The sequence below is a fragment of the Maylandia zebra genome, linkage group LG19, assembly GCF_041146795.1.
Source record: "Maylandia zebra isolate NMK-2024a linkage group LG19, Mzebra_GT3a, whole genome shotgun sequence".
Lineage (NCBI taxonomy): Eukaryota > Metazoa > Chordata > Actinopteri > Cichliformes > Cichlidae > Maylandia > Maylandia zebra.
Window position 1 is genome coordinate 3,578,268 of NC_135185.1, and position 22,625 is coordinate 3,600,892.

Consider the following 22,625-nt stretch of genomic DNA (forward strand, 5'->3'; position numbering starts at 1 on the left):
AGTTAAGTTCTAAGAAAACCATGAAATATAAGATGTGAGTTTTGGTCATTTTGAAACTTCTTGAAATCTGAGCAGCCTTAATTTTAAAGCACTAACAACAGAAACTTGGAAAGTGTCTGCCAACACTAAAAGGCTTGTGTTATCATCTGCACAAGCTGATGTGGTTTAACAACATTTGGTTCAATTTTGTTAAAGTGAAGCATGACTGAAACCTCATTCAGACAGAATTAACATGCAAAGTTAAGGAAGCAGAGCATAAAAAGAATATGTATTTTAAACTTGTGAAATTCTAGGATCTGTTCTGGTCTGCAGCAGAAACACAAATGGGGAGAGAGACGCACTAAATGAGTAGGAAATGATAAAGTCAGAGAGAAAGCAGGTCAACAATAGAATAACTACACTACAGCAGACTCATGATGCCCTTTTCCTCTCGCTCCTCTTCCTGCCTCCTCCAGGGCGAGTTTCCTGAAGGAAGTGAAGGATCTGGCAGTGAAGAGGAGGCAGATTCTGGCCAGTAAGAGTTTGTCTGAGGATGAGAAGAACACTAGGCTGCAGGACCTGATGCTGAAGAACCCGCTGGGCTCTGGACCTCCCCTCAGTGTCGAGGACCTCGGGTAAGAAAAGACGCATACAAAGGTGCTGAAGGTGTTACTCTTGTGGTAACGCGATCTGCATCTTTAGTGTTTGCTTAGAAGGGCTAGAGGTTAGTAAAGACCAAGACCAAGAGGACCGTGATAATAGCTGCTTTTTACTGTTACGCCTATAGTCCTTTTGGGGATACCAGACTGTAGATATAGTTTTTAATGCTCTAAATGTTTCATTTTAACATTGCAAGTCTAAGGGATTCACTTCCTTTTGGGGCCAGCCTCAAGTGGTACCTAAAGAAACTGCAGTTTTGTTGTGTGTTGGCTTTGTTCATCAGCCTCAGGGGGTTCTCCTTGCTCTAATCACAGCATACACAGCACGCTGAAGTCAAACTGGAGCTACCCTTTACCAAGAGCTAATAATAGCATTAGCAATTCATTTAAAAATCAAAAAAGACAAATGAAATGGCAAAGAAAGTGGTACATAGTTATTTGGGAAAAGATGAAGATAAGTGGTACCAGGAAAGGTTTAGCATTTGTTTGCTTAAAATAAACAACTGGACTGAAACAAAATGACATTCACTTAACAGCACTATTTTCTTACAATAATGTTTTCACCAGAAACTGAGATGTGAAAAATCTTGTTTCATGTGAGACCACATGGGTTAGAATAAAGTCTTATGAAGTATTTGGGTACCGAGATTTAACTAGGCAATCTTTGTTGTGGTCAAAAACATCTGAGCAGAGGAGCAGCTCAGTAAATAACTTGTGTTCTAGTTCCAGCTGACAAGCACACATGCTGTCAGGACTGTCGAATACTTGAGCTCAGTATTTGCAGTGAAAGAGTTTGCACAGCAAAAGCAGAAAGTTTACGATTTTTGACTTGTTTTCCCATATGACACGGACCAGATGTTTGACAGCCACTTGAACTTTTCTCTGCAGGTTAAACTTTCAGTTCTGTCCATCCTCCAAGGTTCATGGTTTCTCTGCAGTGGATCTCAAACCAAATGGAGACGATGAGGTAAAAATGCCTCAGAGCAAGCTTCTTATGTGGATGGAAATATCTTCACGTAAATTTGCACATTTTACAAGAGTTCACTGAGTGTTTACTATGTGTATAGATGGTGTCCATGGAGAATGCAGAAGAGTACGTGGAGTTGATGTTTGACTTCTGTATGCACACTGGCATCCAGAAACAGATGGAGGCCTTCAGAGGTAAATGTGCAAAACTGGCACATTACTTCTCTACAGTGTCCTGTCTGTGGAGAAATCTGTTTTGCCCTCTTTGCTAGTTTTTCAGAAAAAAAAACAAAAAACACAAAATAAAATGGTTTCCTGTTTAAACGAGGAAAGAGGTGGACAACATAAAGCAAGAAAGTAGTGCTCTGTGTTCACAGGCAGTTGTTTTAATGCTGGGAACGCCCTTGACCTAATTGGACTTGGTCTTGGTAAAGTTTGAGCTTTACCGAGGCCGACAGGAGGAGATGCTATTGGCAACAACATGAAATTTTGAAAAATACACAGCTGCCAGTCTATTCTCACACCTGTTTCTAACCTGAGCTCCTTACTTTTTTTTTTTTTTCCCTAAAGATTGACTCTCATTTTAGACCCTTATGTTCTCTCGACTCATTGTCACAATAGAATTGATTCCATTGCGACAAGAAACTTTTTTGGTTCCCTTTCCCTGGCAGTTTAGTAAATTTGTGATTATTTCTAAAATCGAGTGAATACTTGGGTATCTAATATCATAAATGTTTCCTCTCCTCCTCAGAGGGTTTTAATCGAGTGTTTCCAATGGAGAAACTAAGCTCTTTTAGCCATAAGGAGGTGCAGATGATCCTCTGTGGCAACCAGTCCCCTTCCTGGACTGCTGACGACATCATCAACTACACAGAACCAAAGCTTGGTTACACCAGAGACAGGTATGACATGTTACATCAACACTAATGGAAACACCAAAAGTTGATTCTGTTCATCTGGACGGAGCGTCATGGTAACGCTATGTCCAGATGAACAGAATCAACTTTTGGAGATTTACTTTCCTGGATGATTGAGAATGCTAATGGAGACACTGAGCCACGGCATCGTGTATTTAACCTCTCCTCTTCCTTCAGCCCTGGCTTCTTGCGGTTTGTGCGAGTCTTATGTGGAATGTCATCTGATGAGCGTAAAGCCTTCCTGCAGTTTACCACTGGCTGCTCCACCCTGCCACCTGGTGGTCTTGCCAACCTTCACCCCCGACTCACCATCGTCAGGAAGGTAAACTGGCTCTCTGAATGACTGAGTTTGTTAATGTGTGTAGTTTTAGTCAGTAAGCTGACTGACTGTTGCCTCCGTAGGTGGATGCCACAGACTCCAGCTACCCATCTGTCAACACTTGTGTTCACTACCTGAAGCTGCCCGAGTACTCATCTGAGGACATCATGAGGGAGCGCCTGTTAGCCGCTACCATGGAGAAAGGCTTCCACCTCAACTGACCACCGCTGCCACACTGAGCATGCTTCTCAAGTCATCTGTCCGTCTCGCCTTGTGACTGACGGATCAGCCAGCCAATCCAAACCAGCTGACTGACTGACGGCCGGACCTCCTGCTACAGGAGGAGGAGGATTTATGTTGCAGAAACAAAATGAAAGAAACGCTGTCACATCTTTCACACCTCTCTGACCGCCTCCTTCATCATCAGCAGCAGCATCCTCTTCTTCACCATCCTGAGCTGCTGCTGCTGGTCTGTTCCCAGCTTTGATGCTGCAGGCTTACGTGTGTGTGTGTGCGTGCGCGTGTGTGTGTGTGTGCGTGCGCGTGTGTGTGTGTGTGCGTGCGCGTGTGTGTGTGTGTGTGTGCGCGTGTGTGTGCGTGTGCGCGTGCGTGTGTGTGCGTGCGTGCGCGTGTGTGTGTGCGCGCGCGTGTGTGTGTGTGCGCGTGTGTGTGTGTGCGCGCGTGTGTGTGTGTGCTGATCTCCTCCTCCTGTCTGCTCTCAGTTTGGTGCCTGGTTTGACTCGTAGCTTCTGTTTTCACTTTCTCCTCCCTGAAATGTTCATGGATCCCCACCTCCCCCCATTTATTGCTTTTTGTTTTTGTGTGTGTGCGACAGTTCTCTGGTTGTTACTGACCAGTTGTAAAGGTCAAAGGTCAGAGAGCCTTTGGTGTTTGTTTTACAATGAAGCTATAGAGACAAAAACACTGGCTGTGTGCAAGGCACATCTAAAGAGAAAGATTAAAATAAAAAAAAGAAAGCTCTGCTATCCCTGTATTTTCTTTGTATATTATAAACATTTATTTAACTCAAGTTGCAATTTGAGGTAAACAGATATTTTCAAATGTGTATGCTCCAAAAAAAATAATCATTAAAATGTTTGCAAAGTATGAAGTAAAGAATGAGTCTTGTGGTCTGTGGAAGAATATGAATCTTTGATTTTTTTTTTTTTCCCATTTCGTTTGCACGTTTAAGTGTTTCAGTATTACAACCGCACTTCAACCAACATGAGGCTGAAGCAGATTTATCATCTACAGCAGTCCAGTTGCTGAGAATCACCGCGTAGAGATGTAATTGATTTAGATATTTATCTTGTAGCCTTTTTCTAAAATTTTTTTGCAAACTTATCATACAGATGTTTCAGTATTAAGGATATATTTTAAAAAAATGAACTAGAGTTATAGAATTTTTATTTTGTTTTTTTTTTATTGTTTTATTACATATTAGACATAATACCACCAAATGTCTTTACGTTTTGGTTTGTTACAAACAATTCCTGTGGTCTGCCAATACCCCGAAAGGCAAATTAAAAATAAAAAAATAAAATGTAATTCATTCCCCGCTAAATTCACACAACCGGTTTTCTTCCTGAATAAATTCAAACTGGCCAACTTCAGAGGGAGGCTTCCTTCTCTCAGCTGTGCAGATCGAACATCTGGATACACTGTACAGATGTGTATTAATATACTGACCAGAGTACATGTGGGCACTGAGTTCTTTTTATTATTTTAACATCAGTACCTTTAAGCAGATTCTAAATTCAGACTGTAAGCTGCAGGCCAGTCCTCAGCCTGAAGAACAGTCCGTGACTTCCTTTCTTTTTGTTAGCTGTCCACCATCTTGTCAATAGTGGTGAGGGGTGCGAGGATGCGGCTCTTGTTTGTTTCCACAATGTGTCCGTTCTGGATCATCTCATCCAGGATGATATGAACTCGATCCAGATTGAACATTATCTGATAAAGGCGAAGGGTCAAGGAAACAAGGAAATAAAGAAAGACAAAGACTCCTACTGAACAACTAGTGATGGGTAATTTTTACATGAATATTTGACCTCAGCTCTAAATCTATTGTGTGTCTCCAGGTTATTTTATTTTTGCCATTCTCTGTCCTTGTCAATGGTCACTGTCCTTCAGCTGACTATACAATGTATATGAAGTAGCTTTTAAATAATAATATTATTTATTATTATTATTTGAAATTAGTTAACACGCAATTAAAAATTACTGAGCTTTGGTAAAATATACACTGTGCTTTTAGCATGACTCTTATACATGCAGTGTGTGCAGCTGTGGTTGTGTTACAGGATACATCCAGTTCACTCTGTAGGGAGAAATGCACATTAGACTGAAACATTCAAACAGCTGCAGCTTCATGCATTTCAACAGTGTCTTCATTTGTTGTTACAGACATCTCAAAAAGTGTACAATATATGTTTGAAACTGTAATCATTACTTTTAATGCTTGTAAGACTCTTGTGTCAAGCCAGCCTCCAATTCGAGACTTGCAGTCAAGCTAGCCTCGTGTTTGTTTTCTGTTCCCTGTGTATTCAGAGATGTGGAAACCTGACTTCAAAATAAAAGCCAACTTCGAGTAAATTAACAGATATGTTAAGAACATAATAACATATAATTTAGTCTTGTTTACACACTCTAATGTTAGATCCACATGACACAACCTTGTACCCTAGTAGCACCCTGTCAATATCAAGGCCATCTTATTTTGGATTTCAAAGTAAAAGCCCTGTGAATTTTCATTTTTGAACTGCTCTTTCAAATAGAGTAGAATAGAATAAAGTTTTATTATCCCAGGGATGCTCCATAAATCACCCCTCCAATAGCCAAACCCACCTGTTCTCTGATTGGATAGTTAAATTTGTGATTAACATGACATTGGCCAATCAGATGAAAGGAAGAAAAACCGGGTCAAAATTCGTACTTGTAACTTGAGTGCCGAGTTTCACACCTATTAGTCCACACACAAATTATTTTTACACATACGAATCCTAATTTACAAGTACAAAATATTTATGACCACAATTGGCGCCCATATTTATACACCCTCACAATGGTATCGTGTGTGGGAGTCAGGGTTTTAATAGTTTTGCAATTTTCATTAGTTTTTATTTTTATTTAGTTTTGACTTCAGATTTTCAATTTTATATCAGTTTTAAGTAGTTTTTACCAATTGTTTGCTAGTTTAGTTTAGTTTTTATTTTTTTGAAAATCCTTAGTTTCAGTTTAGTTTTGATTAGTTTCAGTTATAGTTTTAGTTGTGTTTGCAATAATTAAGTGTAACAAAATCCCAGTTTCATCATATCAGTCATTCTCTTCTGCTTATCCTTGGGTATGTTGCTATTCCAGCTACCATACCCTGGACGGGTCGCAATGACCTTGTAGTACCATATCACCCTATTAGAGCACTTCGCTCTCGCTCTGCAGGCCTACTTGTTGTTCCTAGAGTATTTAAAAGTAGAATGGGAGGCAGAGCCTTCAGTTTTCAGGCCCCTCTTCTGTGGAACCAGCTTCCAGTTTGGATTCAGGAGACAGACACTATCTCTACTTTCAAGATTAGGCTTAAAACTTTCCTTTTTGCTAAAGCATATAGTTAGGGCTGGACCAGGTGACCCTGAATCCTCCCTTAGTTATGCTGCAATAGACATAGGCTGCCGGGGATTCCCATGATGCATTGAGTTTTTCCTTTCCAGTCACCTTTCTCACTCACTATGTGTTAACAGACCTCTCTGCATTGAATCATATCTGTTATTAACCTCTGTCTCTCTTCCACAGCATGTCTTTTATCCTGTCTTCCTTCTCTCACCCCAACCGGTCGCAGCAGATGGCCCCGCCCCTCCCTGAGCCTGGTTCTGCCGGAGGTTTCTTCCTGTTAAAAGGGAGTTTTTCCTTCCCACTGTCGCCAAAGTGCTTGCTCATAGGGGGTCATATGATTGTTGGGTTTTTCTCTGTATCTATGAAGCGCCTTGAGGCGACTTTTGTTGTGATTTGGCGATATATAAATAAAATTGAATTGAATTGAAAATTGAACTTTTGACAGAGTAGGATAGACATTATCAAATGAGGAGAAGGAATTTTCTGGGATTGAAGATCCTCTGGATGAGTGGCTAAAAGCTATCATTTTGTCATTGATTGGTAATTGACTGATAACTGGCCACATTCACAGCTGTATTGACTTGTTGTGGATGTTGTCTATCCCATGTTTGAGGACTCCAATTAACAGATTGAAAACAGCAACACTAAGGGAAGAACATGCAGTGCAACCCTATCAGTTGCCAGTGTCGGTTGGGCTCTGTGATGAATCAGGTGAGCTGGCTTCATGGCTGAACCAAGACATAAATTGCCCCCAGGTGTTTAGAGGTAGGAAAGGCAAAATGTATATTGCAATTTTGTGTTTAAGCTTTAATGATCAAAAGAAACTGAATCGTGTTTAGAAGATAAGATGCCTGTGTTCGTTTAATGCGTTCCCATGAGGAGGCCGGCTGACGGTCTGGAAGACCCAGTATCTGACCGACTGAATGGGGACGACAGCTGATTTAGCGCTGACTCGACCACAGGACACCATCCCAGTTAAGAGGGAAAAGCTGAAAGGCTGAGTATCACTCTGGAGGGAACCTGTGGGACAGCAGGCTGAACGAAACATGTTTTTTGTTCACACATTAAAACGTGTGAAAGGAGGGAATGTTGGGATTGAAAATGTTTGATTTCTATTACTAAAATAAGCGGTTATAATCATTTTCATACACACATTGCAAATGTGCCCAATAATAAGTTGGCACTAAGTCTTTTGAATTTCAAAAGCTTCGTTCGACGTGACTGTCCGGACTGATATATTGTTGGAAATGACTTAGAGGTGCAGAGGGATAACTGCAAACATGCTTACACACATAGATTATGATTAGAATAAGTCTGGGTCAGAGAGTGCCGAACATGATATTCTAAACCAACTTTGAATCACTAGAAGAACAATGGATAATACCATTAGATTATCAAGGCTAGGCAGAGAGGTGTTTTGCTTTTCTGTCTCTTACAGACGAGGGAGCAGATACCAGACGAGGTCACGGAAATACGAGGATGACACCAAGACTGCCACGTCCGTGCGGGAGGAAGATAGCTCCTTTAATCTATGTTTTTGTCTTACTATATAATGTTGTACAGCACACTTGAGGGTCATCCTTTTTGTGAAACATGCTGCTGGTTCACATAGATGTCCACAGCGCTGTGTAAACTTGTAATTTCAACTGCCAAAAGCAAAGTAAATCCTTTTTTAAAAGACAAACCTTTCTCCTGAGATTCCTTCCAAAAATTGTGAACATGACAACTGTCAATATAGAGTGACATTAACTTGTGGAAACAGCAACTTTGCTTTTAAGAGTGTTCTGAAGTCAGTGAAAGAGTGGGTCATATATGGGCAATTTCAACGGGCCATTACTTTGAAAGGCAAAATCAAGGTGACTTGAAATTGACTTGGTATCCCCGTGAGAGTGTACACTGTTGATCTAGAATGAAATTATCCTGTGGAAACAGCAATTTTCATTTTAAGAGCATTCTGAAGAAATTGAAAGAGTATATCATATATGGGGAAATTCAAAGGGCCCATTAATTTAAAAGGCAAAATCAGAGCAACTTGAAATTGGCATGGTTTTACTGTGGGGTTGGACACTGTCGATTTAAGGTGAAAAATTATCCTGTGAAAACAGGAATTTTCCTATTTAGAGCATTTTGAAATCATTGAAAGTTAAGTCATATATGGGCAATTTGAAATGGCTTTTATTTTGGAAGGCAAAACTCAGACTGACTTGAAATTGACATGGTATCACTGTGGGGTTGGATACTGTTGATATAAAGTGCAACTAGTCTTTGGAAATATGAGTTTTGCTTTTAAGAGCATTCTGAAATAATTGAACTGATCACTGACTTCGTCAGCTGGTGCGAACAGAACCATCTTCGCATCAATGCCAGCAAGAGGAAGGAGCTGGTGATTGACTTCAGCAAGAAGCCACCCACTATTACACCAGTGAACATCCAGGGTTTGGACATTGAAATGGTGGAGTAGTACAAATACCTGGGTGTTCACCTCAATAACAAACTGGATTGGTCCACAAACACAGATGCACTTTACAAGAAGGGTCTAAGTCGTCTCCACCTGCTACGGCGGCTGAGATCCTTCGGGGTGAACAGGACACTCCTAAGGACGTTTTACGACACTGTGGTGGCGTCTGCTATTTTCTATGCTGTGGTCTGCTGGAGTGGCGGAATGGCAGAGAGGGACAGGGAGAAGCTCAAACTGGTCAGGAGTGCCAGCTCTGTCCTGGACTGTCCACTGAAGTCCATCGAGCAGGTTGGGGAGGAGAGGATGTTGTCTAAGCTAACATCCATCATGGACAACACCTCCCACCCCCTGCATGAGACTGTACGAGCACTGAGCAGCTCGTTCAGCAGTAGACTTACGCCCACAGTGTAGGAAGGAGCGCTACCGCAGGTCATTCTTACCAGCAGCTGTCAGACTCTATAATGCAACTTAACATTCTTTTGGTCATCTTACTCACCAGCTTGTTTACTGTACATTTTATACATATCTCTGTACAATTTTCCAATTTTTCTATACACATTCTGTACACTGTTATCTGTATATACCTGTATATACGAACTTCGGTTGCTTATGTTTATAGGACCACATTGTGTCTTCCTTTTACATTTTATTTTCCCTTGCTGCAAGAGCTCTGTAACGCTGAAATTTCTCATCCGTGGGATAATAAAGCTTTATTTTATTCTAGTCTACTCTATTGAAAGAGTAGTTCAAAAATGAAAATTCACAGGGATTTTACTTTGGAATCCAAAATAAGATGGCCTTGATATTGACAGGGCGCTACTAGGATACAGGGTTGTGTCATGTGGATCTAACATTAGAGTGTGTAAACAAGACTAAATTATATGTTATTATGTTCTTAACATATCTGTTAATTCACTCGAAGTTGGCTTATATTTTGAAGTCAGGTTTCTACATCTCTTCCCGTAATACTTTGAATACACAGGGAACAGAAAACAAACTGGAGGCTGGCTTGACGCCAGTTTTGAGACCTGCCTTAGACCTGCACTGATAATGGATCCAATGGTTTTCACCCCTCAGCAGTATAGCTCGAGAATGAAGTGAGGTAAAATTTACCAATTCAAAAGGTGCATCTACAAAATAGCTAGTCATTGTGACTTTGACCTCAAGTTCTGAGGCTTTTTAGAATTTTCACATTTCTACCACAGATGCATCTACTAGGATGCTGAGGTGTAGCACTGGCGGCTACCAGTATTTATCTCTGTAAGAACCTCGATCAAACTGAACTCACCACCCGGCTGAAGTATTTATCCAAGACCTCCACAAAGTTATGAACCAGCTCGTAGATGGACAGCTCATTCTGTGAGAGTAAAGAGGAGAAACACGTCCTGTTGACCATTGAAAGGACGAAAGAGGTGTAAAATACCTCCGATCACACTCACCTCACTGTCTGTGATGCCCACCACGATATACAGAGCAGCATACTGGCGGTAAACCAATTTAAAGTCTTTGTACTCCACAAAGGAACACTGCAAACAGAGAGGGGTTATAAACATGATATTGTTATGTTATTTATTTGATCTAAACAAGACTGGGAACTCGCAGACAGACACCTGATCTTTCTTGCGGCTCAGGCAGTAGCGTACTACATCGGCCTCAAGAGCTGCTCTTCTGCTCAGCTCCACAGAGTGATAATACCTGGACAGCCTGGTCTGACCCTGTCGGTTCACCATTAGCACGAACTTGATCATTATCCGATCGGTTGCTGGCTGCAGAGGAATCGTAAAGTCGATATTATCAGTACAGACCATTGCCCCGTGGTATGAGATATTGCAATCTAATACCTCACTCCATACCTGAACGTTTGTTTTACTTACCGCCAGCTGTTAGCTTGTGCCAGTTGCTACATTAACTCCATCAAACGGGCTAAAACGGGAACTTCTGTTAACGAGTTTTTGCCCCAATCTAATGTTATTTTAAACACAATGCTGTCGGTTTACAGGATTAAAGTAAGATTACTGTAAAGTACTGTAAGGGTAAATAAATACCAGCGAAAGAGGACATTCAACAATATACAGCCATAGCATTTGGTACGCATGCGTAGACAGGTGCATTCCAGGGTAACAGTTATTCCCTACATTTGAACGCAAGTACTTTCTACTTATACTTTCAAAACATGCTCGTAATATAAGCTTTAAGACATTTGAGGGAGTAATTATTCCACGCAAACAATCCAAAAGAAAATCCCATTAACGTTTGCATTTTTCTTCTTTGAAAGATGCATAATACATAATTTGTACATAATTTATTGTACTGTACTCACGGTTTAAAAATGCTCGTTACGATCCTGGACGGGGTTTTAGATTCAGCTGTTTAGAAGTTGTGGTTGTGGTACTTAAAATGAGCAATAGACAATAACCACAATGTATCTGCTAGCTAAAGGTAAAACTGCTGTATTTCCCTATACATCTTAATATATGCTCCGTTAAAGAGTTATATTTTACTACCCTTTCTTTTAGCAGTGAAGGTTCCATAATATATTTGGATAGCAGGAAGGGAAAAGGAGGATGGATGTGTCCCGTCAGGCATTGCGGCTGGGTTCTCCCACCTTGACCATCGGATCCGAGAGAGGTCGGGGGAGAGAACAGCAATGGCGGCCGGTTAGCTCTATACAAAACACCAAGTCCCCAATCAGCCGCGCGCACCACATCGCTCCGAGGAAAGCCAGTTTTACACAACACGGCGGAGCCAGCGAGACAGGGACGGAGCTGAGACACGGGCTTTAGGGGGCGGGGATCCCTCCGCGGATCGTTGCTGCCTGTGGAGACTTTCCTTCTACTTAAAAAAAAAAAAATTATGGACGAACACCCCGGCGGAGGAGGGGTCGGAACGAGTGCCCCACGACAGCCTCCGCCACCGCAGCAGCAGGGGAATAACAGTAGTGCTAATCCGCCAATTGGAGGCGGTGGTGGCGGAGCAGTCATGGTACCACACCAGCCCGATGAGCTACCTCGGCCGCAGCAGCAGTACACAATCCCCGGCATCCTGCACTACATCCAGCATGAGTGGGCCCGGTTCGAGATGGAGAGGGCGCACTGGGAAGTGGAGAGGGCCGAGCTTCAGGTTAGCCCTCCCAACTTAGCACTGAATTCCAACCATGCTAACCCCCAACAACAACAACATGGACAGTGTGTAGACAATTGGTTTTAGAGAGGTAGTGGCAGTGTTGCAATATTTAATTTATTATTTCATCGATTAGTTAGGCATGGCCTTGGTTTAAACGGGAGGCAAAAGCAGCTAAACTCGATATTTGTAACCCGACTGGCTAAGTGGCTAAGCTAAAGGGTCAGCTCTGGGTTACCGTTAGCTCGACTAGTGGTAACGCTTAGCTTCAGTCGGTGTCAGACAAATTTAGCAGGTAGCCGAAGCTGTTGTTGTCGTTCTCCTCTGTTAGCTGATTTGTTCATATGAAGCTAAAACGTTCCCACTGTGGCTACTGAGTTCAGGCGCTAGCTGGTAATAGAGAAGTGAATCCAACCGACTGTCAGCTATCTAATCTCAGTCATTTTGGTTTGTCACGCTAGCTGTTAGCAGTGTTAGTCGCTAATGTTGCTTTTGAGTCAACAGCTGGGCCCGAGCGACTGTGATTCACAGCACATAAGGAAAAGAAATGAAATTGGAGGAAAACTACGTAACCATTTAAAAGTTATTCTTTTCAGTATGAATGATGAAATAAACTCAGTAGTTAACTTACTAAGTTAGTATTGAAAGATAAAAAATTTGCGACATCAAAATATTATAAACATGAGATACAAAATAAAAAAACAAAATGTTCAAGCCCGTATATTAGTCATATCTTACTGTCATATTTGCTAAAAAAAAAATAAAAATCAAATTTATAAATTAAATTTAAATTTAAGAATAAAAACACTTGAATTTTAAAATCATAAGATAAAAGGCAGGCCTTAACTATCAGCGTTACAATTGTAAGTTAGGAGGGTAAGACAATCAGATAAAAGGTCAAAGCTTTTAGCAGGCATGATAAAATGAGAGCATTTCTAGTTTTTCACAGTCTCAGGTGGTAGAAGTACTTTCACCTCAGTAAATGGGCTGCCCATGCACTTAAGATGATAAAATGTAATCACCTATTGAATGTGGCATGTACTAATATGATAATCAGTGGCATTAAGTAACAAAACAAAGACATTTTTAAACCATGTAGATTTATTTAAATCCACACCAGTGTAGAGTGCCTTTGGTTTCCTTGTAAAAAGAATAGTGTCTTTGTTTTGTAATAAACAAGGCTAATTCATTGACATATAAATGAGTTATTATCAAATCTTTTATCTGTTTTGAAAGGTATCCATGTAAGATCAGTTTAGTGTTACATAGACTTGGACTAACTAATAGTTTCTTGAAGCTATTTATGACCACTGTTTAGAGTGTATTCACCATGAGGCCATCAACTAGGGTTATGGCAGAACCATTCTATGTATTTATTTGAACAATAGTATTTGCTTTTATAAGTTTCCTGCTACTTGTATAGTTCCTGCTTTAAGAAAATGTTTTAATTCACACAATTATTAAATACATAGAAAATGTATGTAATTTAATACTGCTCTGTATGTGTCTCCAATGGTGTAATGGTAAGAGAAAGGGCACAGGTTTGATTTTAGCCGGCAACATAAATCCTCTTTTGGGTTGGGTCAGGAAGAACATCTGACATCAAACGTGGAGCTACCCGCTGTGGCAACTCTTTGTATCAAGCCTTTGTGACAGGAAAGCAGTCGAAAGTAGATTTTTTACATACATTGTTCTATATAAAGCTCTAATACAGGTCGGAATCACCAGACACCCCACGATACAATATTATCACAATACCTCAGTGATGATATGATGATATTGCAATTTTGAACATTTTGTTTGGGATATACTGAGTATTGCCATAACATATATTATGATTTGTGACCTTTTTTGACTGCAAATAATTTCCTCAAAGTTGAACTTTGTTAGTATTTGTTTTTATCCAGTAAAATAAAGTTGTCTCACTTGAGTTATTTATTTATTTATTTATTTATTTATTTATTTGCTGCAAAATGAGAACGTCAATAGCAACACCTGGTATAATTGTTGCTATAAGATGGATTCAGTCTGCTGTCAGTCTGGAATTGAATGGGGACAGGTTGGCAATTACATCTACTGTTTCTGATAATACAGCAGTAAACTGTGATAAATCATTGAAAATCACACCTGTTGCTGTCTACACAGACAGAAATTCATATTTAAATATTACATTTGCGCTCGATAACCTTCCTGTTCTTTTGGAATGTAACCAGAATACAACTAGCTGGCAGCCAGTTGAGTTGAGTTGAGTCGAACTGTGTTCACTGGTAAGGACTCGTTCAGACTCATGGCAACATGTTGGCAATCTGTCTACATTTATAAACTAAACAGCAGCCATTTGCAAACTTACTGAGAGTGACTGCTGTTAGTCCAAGTAAAACTGTGACCTCTTCTTCATAGTATTCCCAAAATATTTTACTTTTATTTAATAAAATACTGATTTTGTCCCTATATCAATATAACCTTGCAATGCAGAATATCACATTACTGTCCTGTATCAATTCTTTCCTCATCCCCAGTAATGTTTAACCTTAAAAATGTAGAACAGTTCAAATAATATGTGATACTTAAAAGTAAAAACCATTCATTGAATAGATGGGTTTTTTTTGTTTGTTTTAAAGTTATAAATAGTTATTACTAAGTACAGCAGAAAGCAGATCTCTCACAGTCAGGCTGCTACAAATCACGCCCATCCAGTTGCAGCTGTGTCACCAAGCCTGTGTTATTTTAAAAAAGCTACCTTAGTTTATGTAATGGTGGACGCTTTTGTGTCTATATCTGTGAAATACCTCTGGGTTTGACCGATTGCCTTGTACTTTGGGACCAGTTAATTAAAAGCCACCATCAATCAAATTTATCACCACTGACCGTCATTGTTTCTTGCAGGCAAGCTCGGAATTGGACTTTGTTCTGTTCTTGTTATTTGTTGAGTTGGTATGTTTATCAGTACCCGAGCGCTCTCCTCGTCCCATTGGCAAAGAGTCAAACTTGTATTGCAGCGTCACTGATGCTGGATGCCTTAAGCGTGACTGTCAGAGCTCCTGATAAGAGTGGATACCAGCTGCTGATAAAGCTTGAGCGGAACAAATAAGTGGAGGTGTGAACTTGGCGTGCAGGAGAAGGGGCCAGTGAGGAATTATTGGACGCTGGTTTATTAATACAAACTGTCAATGAATGAATGTGAGTTAGTATAACCCACAGTCTATGAACTCACAGTGAAAAGAATGAAATGGTGTAGACAGGAGACAAATGTAAAGGAACAAGCGGTAAAGTGTCTCAGTAAGGTGTTAGCCTCACAAGTGAACATCACCAGAACATCTTCAGACATTTTTGATCCTCAAAGATGTCTTGTCTTGATTTGGAGTGAGGCTTGCATGGTCCCAAAACATACCAACGGAATGCCTCCCACAGCAAAATCAGAGCTCAGCCCAAATGGCTGAGATTTCATTCATAGTTTCTCCCTGTTCGTATGAATTTGTATGATTAGATGTGGTTGTTTTGAAGTTACTTGTAAGAAGATTAGATTTTAGCCACATTTTTTGTTGTTGTTGTTGTTTTTTTAATTTTCTTATTCTCTCATCCAAGCCCGTGTAGGGATGAACTAGGGGTGCAACGATACACAAAATTCACGGTTCGGTTCGATACTTTGGTGTCACGGTTCGATATTTTTTTCGATACAAAAAAAATGTTCATGCCTTTTTAATTTTTCATTTATTAAAATTATAAATTTATATTTTAACTCAAAAGTACAGTTTTTAAATTTAACCCTAACCCTTGTGCGTGTTTTTTATTTTGACAGCGAATGCGCACCTGCGGACCACTTATGTGCAGCCCTGGTTATATAGTTCGTCATATTGCAGCCACAGAAATTATTTTGTCCATGAAACCATAAAGCTGCACTTTCTTTTTGCCTTATAGTCTGATTTGTCATAACTTCTCCGTTTTGTGGTAAGCTTTTCTTTGGCTGTCACTTCTTCACCCTGACCTGTCTTATTTGGCTCAGCAGAACTAAAATATATATATCCTGCTGCTTTTACACACGCACTCACATAAGCTCAGCGATTCTCTGCGCAATCAACCTCTCACATGTTTAAGCTTGCTGTGGGAGATTTCACTTGTCATGTTTGCATAGTAAGCTAACGATTAATAAGACGATGTCAGAGGAATTGGTGCACAAATTATCATCACTCACAGATCAGTGCTGTCGCTCTCTATACACAGTTCGCACGATTGCAAAGTGAAAGCAAAAAAACAAGCGCAAATTCAAACGCAATTTCAATATGTCACATATTGACAGTGGCTCACAGATGCCAATGACATAATTACCCAGCTACATTTCTGAAAGAATGCAAAAGCATTGACATATATTTTTCCTTCCTACAAAAGCCCGACGGGCAGGGAAGAGATAGATTTTGGTAGCCCGACTGAAAAAAATCGCTAGCTCCAGGACGTCGGGCTAGCGATATTGCAAGCCCTGTATCTGATTGAGGAATCACTCATCTTTGGAAAAGAGAGTTTATTACAGAGAAATGTCTCTTTCCAAAATAAAAGCTATACTATCCGCTTCTTCTGGGCTATATTCTCAGCAGCATAAGGAGAATCATGTGCTAACAGCTGTCTAAATGACTCTGCTAAAGTTAGTAGCATGCTTGTTGTTTTGGTCTTTGCACTAGGATGATGTCGGCGTAAATGTGCAGTCATATTCGTTGTGTTCCCACTAGTGCTTTCAGGTTAATCTCGTTGAAATGACCTTAACGCCACAACACGGCAAATCTCCGTTAACGAGCTACCGCCGATCGCCCCGTGCATGGGGCTAGACAGCCAACACGTTAACGAGCTAACTGCGCTAACACACTAGCTCCCACCCATGTAATTGAGCATTGCATGGCACATCCAACATACTGTTTTACTTTAGTCCATGACTCGCTTACCTTCAGGGTCATACGTCACATGAAAACCAAAATAATTCCAAACGCCAGATCTGAATGAGGGTGGGGGAGGTCCATGTGTCTTGCTAGCTTGCCCTGCGCTCTTCCTTCTGACTATGCTGTCTGTGTTGGGCGCTCAGTGGATCTGCGCTCGACAGTGCAGCCTAGGCGGAGTAGTCGAACGCAGATTCACTGAGCGCTCAACACAGACAGCATCGTCGGAAGGAAAGTTGATAAAATAAATTACAAATGTTGTATTGTTCGATACATATGCGTACCGAACCGAAAGCACTGTATCGAGCGGTTCAATATCGATACGAATATCGTTGCACCCCTAGGATGAACTACAGGATGCACAACCCTTTTGAACAGACAAGTAAAAAAGACAGAATATTTAAAATTTGTGGTCCTGGTTTATTTGACATTTTTCTGTGCTTTGTTTTCTGTCCTTTCATTTGAGCTTGGTGATTGTCAAAACAAGATATCCAGTTAGTTTACATAGCTCACAGAGCACATTGTATGTTAACTGTTCATCTGCATATTAATGCAACTTCTGGGGGCTTATTGCAGATGTTTCTCTGTGTGAAACAACGAAGTTTCGATGGAGCAGCTACAAAGTTTGTTTTTCTTCACGTCAGAGTTTTCTCATCAGGTGGTTTGATAAAAGACTCACTAGCTTTTTCCCAGTAAAAATTTTAATGGTGATTTCAGGAACAGCGCTGCTGTTTTTGGATGTTAGAAACACATTTTCTTCCATGCTACCTGATTTCACCATCTCTCTCCTGCTGCTGTTGTTATTGGTGGTTTTGTTTAAATCTAGGGCTCTGTGGGCTTAATGACGTCAGACTTCTTACTCACACACTGCTCCTGAATACGTTTGTATTTCAGGTCTGTTTTAGCAGCAAATGTGGATGAAACCCTCACATTTACATCATTTAACACATCGGCGCCTACTGAGATGTGCATTAAAACGAAACATCAAAGCAAAGAATTTATGCCAAGAGTTTCTTTTAAATCGAATTATTCGATGAATCGTTGCAGCCGTAAATGTCAGCATCACAGGTGTGAAATGCCTACATATAGACAACTAAGTTAAATGGGCCAGCCCAGGTCACCAATATGTGATCCAGGTTTTTGAGTCAGGATTTGACCCATTCGCGATCCAAATACTGGATCAGTGCATCAAGATAAAATGCTCCCTGGCAGACAGAGTTTCACTTGTGGATGTCAGAACTCTGATCCAGTTTGATGTTAGACAAGTCTCAATTCAAGCTATACAGTAACATAAGTGTCTAACTGTGTTCTAAAATCCTGTCTCAATCCACACACAGGCTTTTTAATCCATTATTGGTCTAATTTGCCTAATCTTCACTCTGCTTCAGATTTGTTGGCAACAAACAGAAATGTTTCAGTTTAGTGGCTGTGACTGTTAAAATGGAAGGACTTCCTGTTTTCTCTGTGTTATTTATTCAAATTCATAATGTACTTCATAGTGTACATTGTTAGTGTGAGAACAAAAACCTGTTGGTGTTGTTTCTTTGTGGTAATCACTTGCGTTTTGGTGACATGGATTCAGCAAGTGTGTCTCTGACGTCTTCTCAGGTTCAGTGATGTGATCTAGGGTCGTCAAAAAGAAAAAGATACTCAAATACTATTGACACTAAAAATTGCTCATGATCTTATATGCTCATTTGCAGCAATATTGATACTGACAGTGCTGTCTTCGCCTCCTCCAGATGACACACAGCCACAGTGCTGCCCTCACGAATAGCTAAGGCCGTTTTTGTGCTCGCTGCGTCGCTTGTGTCGCAAGTGTTGTGTGATTTTTTTTTTTTTTTTTTTTTTTTTTTTTTTTTTTCTTCTTCTTCTTCTTTCTTCTTCACACAGTGATGACTGATGACACAGTCTCGTGGCATGTCAGCCAGTCAAGCGCCTCTTGATTTTTGTAACTTGGTGTGTATTTGGGGGTGAAAAAAAAGCTAAAACTCGCAAATTATTAGCAATGTATTGGGATAATATTGTAATGTTTGGGTGTGATGAAACAAAGTGTTATGTTAAGTGTTAAAACCCAGATTGAAAGTGAAAAAGTTAACCAGCACCTAGACAGAAACAACAGCATAAAATACCGTCTTTGTTTGTTTGTTTACTTTTAAAAGTAGTATTGAGTATGAGATTTTTTCCTGGATGTCAGTATGGAGCTTGAAATTTTAGTATCATGACAACCCATAGTCCAATTTATGTCCTGTTTTCCTGCATAAACTGGACAGAATTGATAGATTGCGATCTACCTGCAGATGCAGCATAATTTTGTCCTTCCGCAGCTTCCCTTTTGCACTTCCCTTTTTGCATTCTGTTCTGCTCAAGCCCCACAGGGATCTGCATACCAGAACCTCCAAATGTGAAGATATGTGGCAAAGCAAGTTTGGAGTTTGTCTTTATATAGATAACCTGTTCCTAATAATTCAAATAAGCCTACAAAGAACGCTGTTGTGTAAAACAAACTGACATATGTGATAGGGCTGCCACGATTAGTCGACTATTAAAATCGTCGAAGACTAATTTAATAGTCGACGCGTCGTTTGAAGCTTTGTAAGATCCCAAAAGACGCAGGAATAAGTAGTGTAATAACGGACTGAAACAGAAGATGGCAGCACTGCATGTACAAGGATGCCAGCTGCCATGGAGAAGAAGCTGTGTCCCAGAATTCGTAGCGCGGCCCTGCTCAGTTGTCAACAATGGCAGCAGCTAGTTAGTTTTAATATTACTCATATTATTCTTTCTAGGTCACAAAATAAACATTTAACATATTTTCAGGCGAGAATGTAGCTGTGTAAACTTCAAACATCTGCTCAGTTTATCAAGACACCACATATTTTCAAAAGCGCTCCGATGTTTTATGTGGGTAACAGACGTCTCACCAGCTCGATAGCAAGCCGGGGTTCAAGGCTCACTAGAGCCGGTGAGAACACCGGACTCCCGGCAAATCGTTTTCAAGCCCACCGCTGTCTTTCGCTACTCAGGTTAAACATGTAATATAAGTCACCTAGATAACTTAAAAATGGTATTGTTTGGCTTTTTTTTTTTTTTTTTTTTTTAGTATTTTATTTATTCCTGAGTAAATCGGTTTGGCTGAGATTAAAGTTATAGTTTTTACACAGCCTAATAAACGTCAAGCAGACAACAGATTATCAGAAGTGTGAGATGCTCGAGAATATACTCCGGTGTCCTGTTTTAGATAGCAAGGAGTTTATTAAACTTCACCGAAACAATCTGCAAATGTCATTAAAATTTAATAAACTCTCATCTTGTCTTTATTTTTAGTTAGCACATACCTTAAACACTTCAAGCTGTAAGCTAATGATAGTTATATAAGAGCAGATGCTGCTGGTGCAATAAGCTGTACGTTTTACGTCCAATGGATGCATGATCTGATTAGTCGACTATTCGCAAAAATAATCGGTGACTAGTTGACTATCAAAATAATCGTTTGTGGCAGCCCTAATATGTGAGCTGTTTGCGCCTTTGTTCTGTGGTTCTGCGACTTTGTAGAACTCAATCTGATCTTTGCTCACAAGACGTTACTAAACCCATGAGTTTTGATCACGATCAGGTCAAAGGTCGTCTTCTTTACCTGGAGAGAGAGTAGCAGTAGTTGGGGCAGGGCAATGGTAACTCCATGTTTTGATATAGAGGACAGGGCTGTAGCAGCCTGGCCTACTGGGACCTGCTCTGACAGCCTGATCCCAGCTGGACACTAAAAGTAGACAAGCCCGAAATAACTGACACATGCGCACACACACACACACACAGACTGAGATCCAAATACCTGTCAGTCATAAACATGATTGAACGATCTGTGACTTTTTTTTTTTTTTTTTTAAACTGTAATATAATTTTTAGTTAAGTTATCATTTATGTTAGAAGAGGCAGGATTGAAGAGTTCCTCTGGTCTTTGACCTGTTCTTGTTTCTCAAAACATTCAGTGAGGATATTTCTGGATCCTGTGGATGTTTTGGTCATTCTCCACAACTTTAAAAGGTTGAGATCTTTTTGGGTTCTGCTTAAAAGTCTTAAAGACAGGTTGTCAGTAAGTGTTCTCACAAAGGAAACAAGTACAAATCTGTGTCTCTCAGTCATACAGTTGTTCAGAAGAATTGCACCGATGCCCCCAACCCCCATGTTCAGACCAGTCTTATCTGTCAGTGTGGCAAATCTGGGTCAATGAGCTCATTTCACACACACGCACACACCTTTGTCATCATCACCCCAGTACTCTGACTTCACCTTGGTCTCTAAGGAGCGTTTGATTCATGCACACCAGGTGCACTGGTTGGAAGGGGTTTTGTGACCTGTACACATCCAGTGAACTGGCCTTGAGGAGCAGCCTTTCTCAGATTAATGTGATCAACAACAAAGACAAACTGCAGGATATTTTCTAATTAGTCTGAAGTCTCTCTGTAAAAATACAAGCAGTGTGAGGGTAATCCTACCTACAACTATGACTGTGGACGTTTCAACAAAAGAAAAAAAAAATCAGAATCAAAGTCTTATCCAGTTCTGTTCCAGCAAGGAACAATTGCTGGATTTGATAAAATATTGAATTTGTTATTTGGTTAAGTGTATATAGCATTAATTATGAGTATAAGAAGTTAAACCAGTACCTTTTACAAATATGGCAAGGGTAATTGCACAAAAATGGTACAATATGAAATTAGTAGACAGGTCAGTTTTTATATATACTTTCCTTCCAGCATTGTTGTTCTGATTTTTAATTTTTAAAAATGTTTTAGATATCCAATAGAACAGTTTGGCTTATGAAAGTGGTTAAAAATTTCTGCCTAATCAGCTTACGGTTGCAGCAGCAAACATAGCAGTAATAATTTGTCCATTGATACATTGTGCTTACGTAGACATGATTCTAACCCAGACTGGGGGGGGGGGGGGGGGTGTGTGTGTGTGTGTGTGTGTGTGTGTGTGTGTGTGTGTGTTTTCACATTTAAACATTACATCTCAATTTCATAAACCTGGATTCGCTTTTATCTTAACCTTAACCTTCCAGCAGTCATTGCTACACCATACGGACAAAAGGGGCACCTACACAATGCATATTTATATACAGGAGCTGCTCTGCTATGGAAAGCCATGCTATAAAGCTCTGGGCACACAGATTTTGTGCTGATGTTAATGACAGAGGAAGTTTAGAACTCTGCAGTTAGTGAGTCATCAGAGCTCTGATTAATTTTATGCTCTGTGTGCCTGTGCTGTCACACCTTCTTGGCTGAGTTGCTGTAGTTTCTAAATGTTTGCAGCTTGTATGTTGCCACTTACAGATGATTGTGAAATTTCTTCCCTACTAGATGTTTCACAAACTGATTTGTTGTAGTGATGGCATGCAAATTTGATAAGCTCTTTAGAATTACATTCTTTCCTGAATATTTTTAAAAGCAGACTGCATGACTAGGGGCTTTTATACACCTGTGGCAATGGATTAAAAACACCTGAAATCAAAGATTAAGAAAGAGTGGTTCAATCTTGTATAGTGTTGTAAAGATTCTTATTCTATTTACCATTTTTCTCACTCTCCCTCGCCTCACCAGACTTACCTCTTTTGCTTTCTCACCACTGATTGACTCTGGAGTTTGTCCCTTAATTGAACTCACGTGGCACACATAATAT

General features: G+C 40.2%; 3 protein-coding genes across 12 annotated transcripts in view; 2 read left to right on the forward strand and 1 right to left on the reverse strand.

Annotated features, from left to right (window-relative positions):
- The window catches only part of hectd1 (HECT domain containing 1), a 46,089-nt gene extending 42,673 nt beyond the window's left edge, over positions 1-3,416 (forward strand). For all 4 annotated transcript variants that reach the window (XM_014407579.3, XM_014407581.3, XM_014407580.3 and 1 more), the window contains 6 exons: positions 456-614; positions 1,527-1,605; positions 1,706-1,799; positions 2,356-2,506; positions 2,699-2,843; positions 2,924-3,416. In XM_014407579.3, coding sequence (XP_014263065.1) covers positions 456-614; positions 1,527-1,605; positions 1,706-1,799; positions 2,356-2,506; positions 2,699-2,843; positions 2,924-3,061 — 766 coding nt within the window. In that variant the 3' untranslated portion in view covers positions 3,062-3,416. The remainder of the gene's footprint in view (positions 1-455; positions 615-1,526; positions 1,606-1,705; positions 1,800-2,355; positions 2,507-2,698; positions 2,844-2,923) is intronic.
- A 925-nt stretch (positions 3,417-4,341) lies between these two features.
- On the reverse strand, positions 4,342-11,495 carry ap4s1 (adaptor related protein complex 4 subunit sigma 1). Of its 7 annotated transcripts, XR_013094633.1 has the most exons (7): positions 10,776-11,182; positions 10,512-10,667; positions 10,341-10,427; positions 10,190-10,258; positions 5,146-5,181; positions 4,579-4,790; positions 4,342-4,501 (listed from the first exon to the last, which is right to left on the reverse strand). XR_013094633.1 is itself a non-coding variant. In XM_076877718.1 (6 exons), the coding sequence occupies exons 2-6, from the start codon at positions 10,647-10,649 to the stop codon at positions 4,662-4,664; spliced, it is 459 nt and encodes a 152-aa protein (XP_076733833.1). In that variant the 5' UTR covers positions 10,650-10,667; positions 11,222-11,495; the 3' UTR covers positions 4,342-4,661. The 7 variants fall into 7 exon arrangements, 6 of the variants coding, with proteins under 6 accessions (XP_076733833.1, XP_076733834.1, XP_076733832.1 ...); XM_076877718.1 differs by lacking the exon at positions 10,776-11,182 and adding an exon at positions 11,222-11,495 and having other exon boundaries at positions 4,342-4,790; XM_076877719.1 differs by having other exon boundaries at positions 4,342-4,790; positions 10,755-11,190.
- Positions 11,496-11,509: 14 nt separating this feature from the next.
- Positions 11,510-22,625, forward strand: part of strn3 (striatin, calmodulin binding protein 3) — a 33,699-nt gene continuing 22,583 nt past the window's right edge. The window contains exon 1 of the mRNA XM_004554648.6: positions 11,510-12,021. Within this exon, the coding sequence (XP_004554705.1) occupies positions 11,755-12,021 (267 nt within the window). The 5' untranslated portion in view covers positions 11,510-11,754. The remainder of the gene's footprint in view (positions 12,022-22,625) is intronic.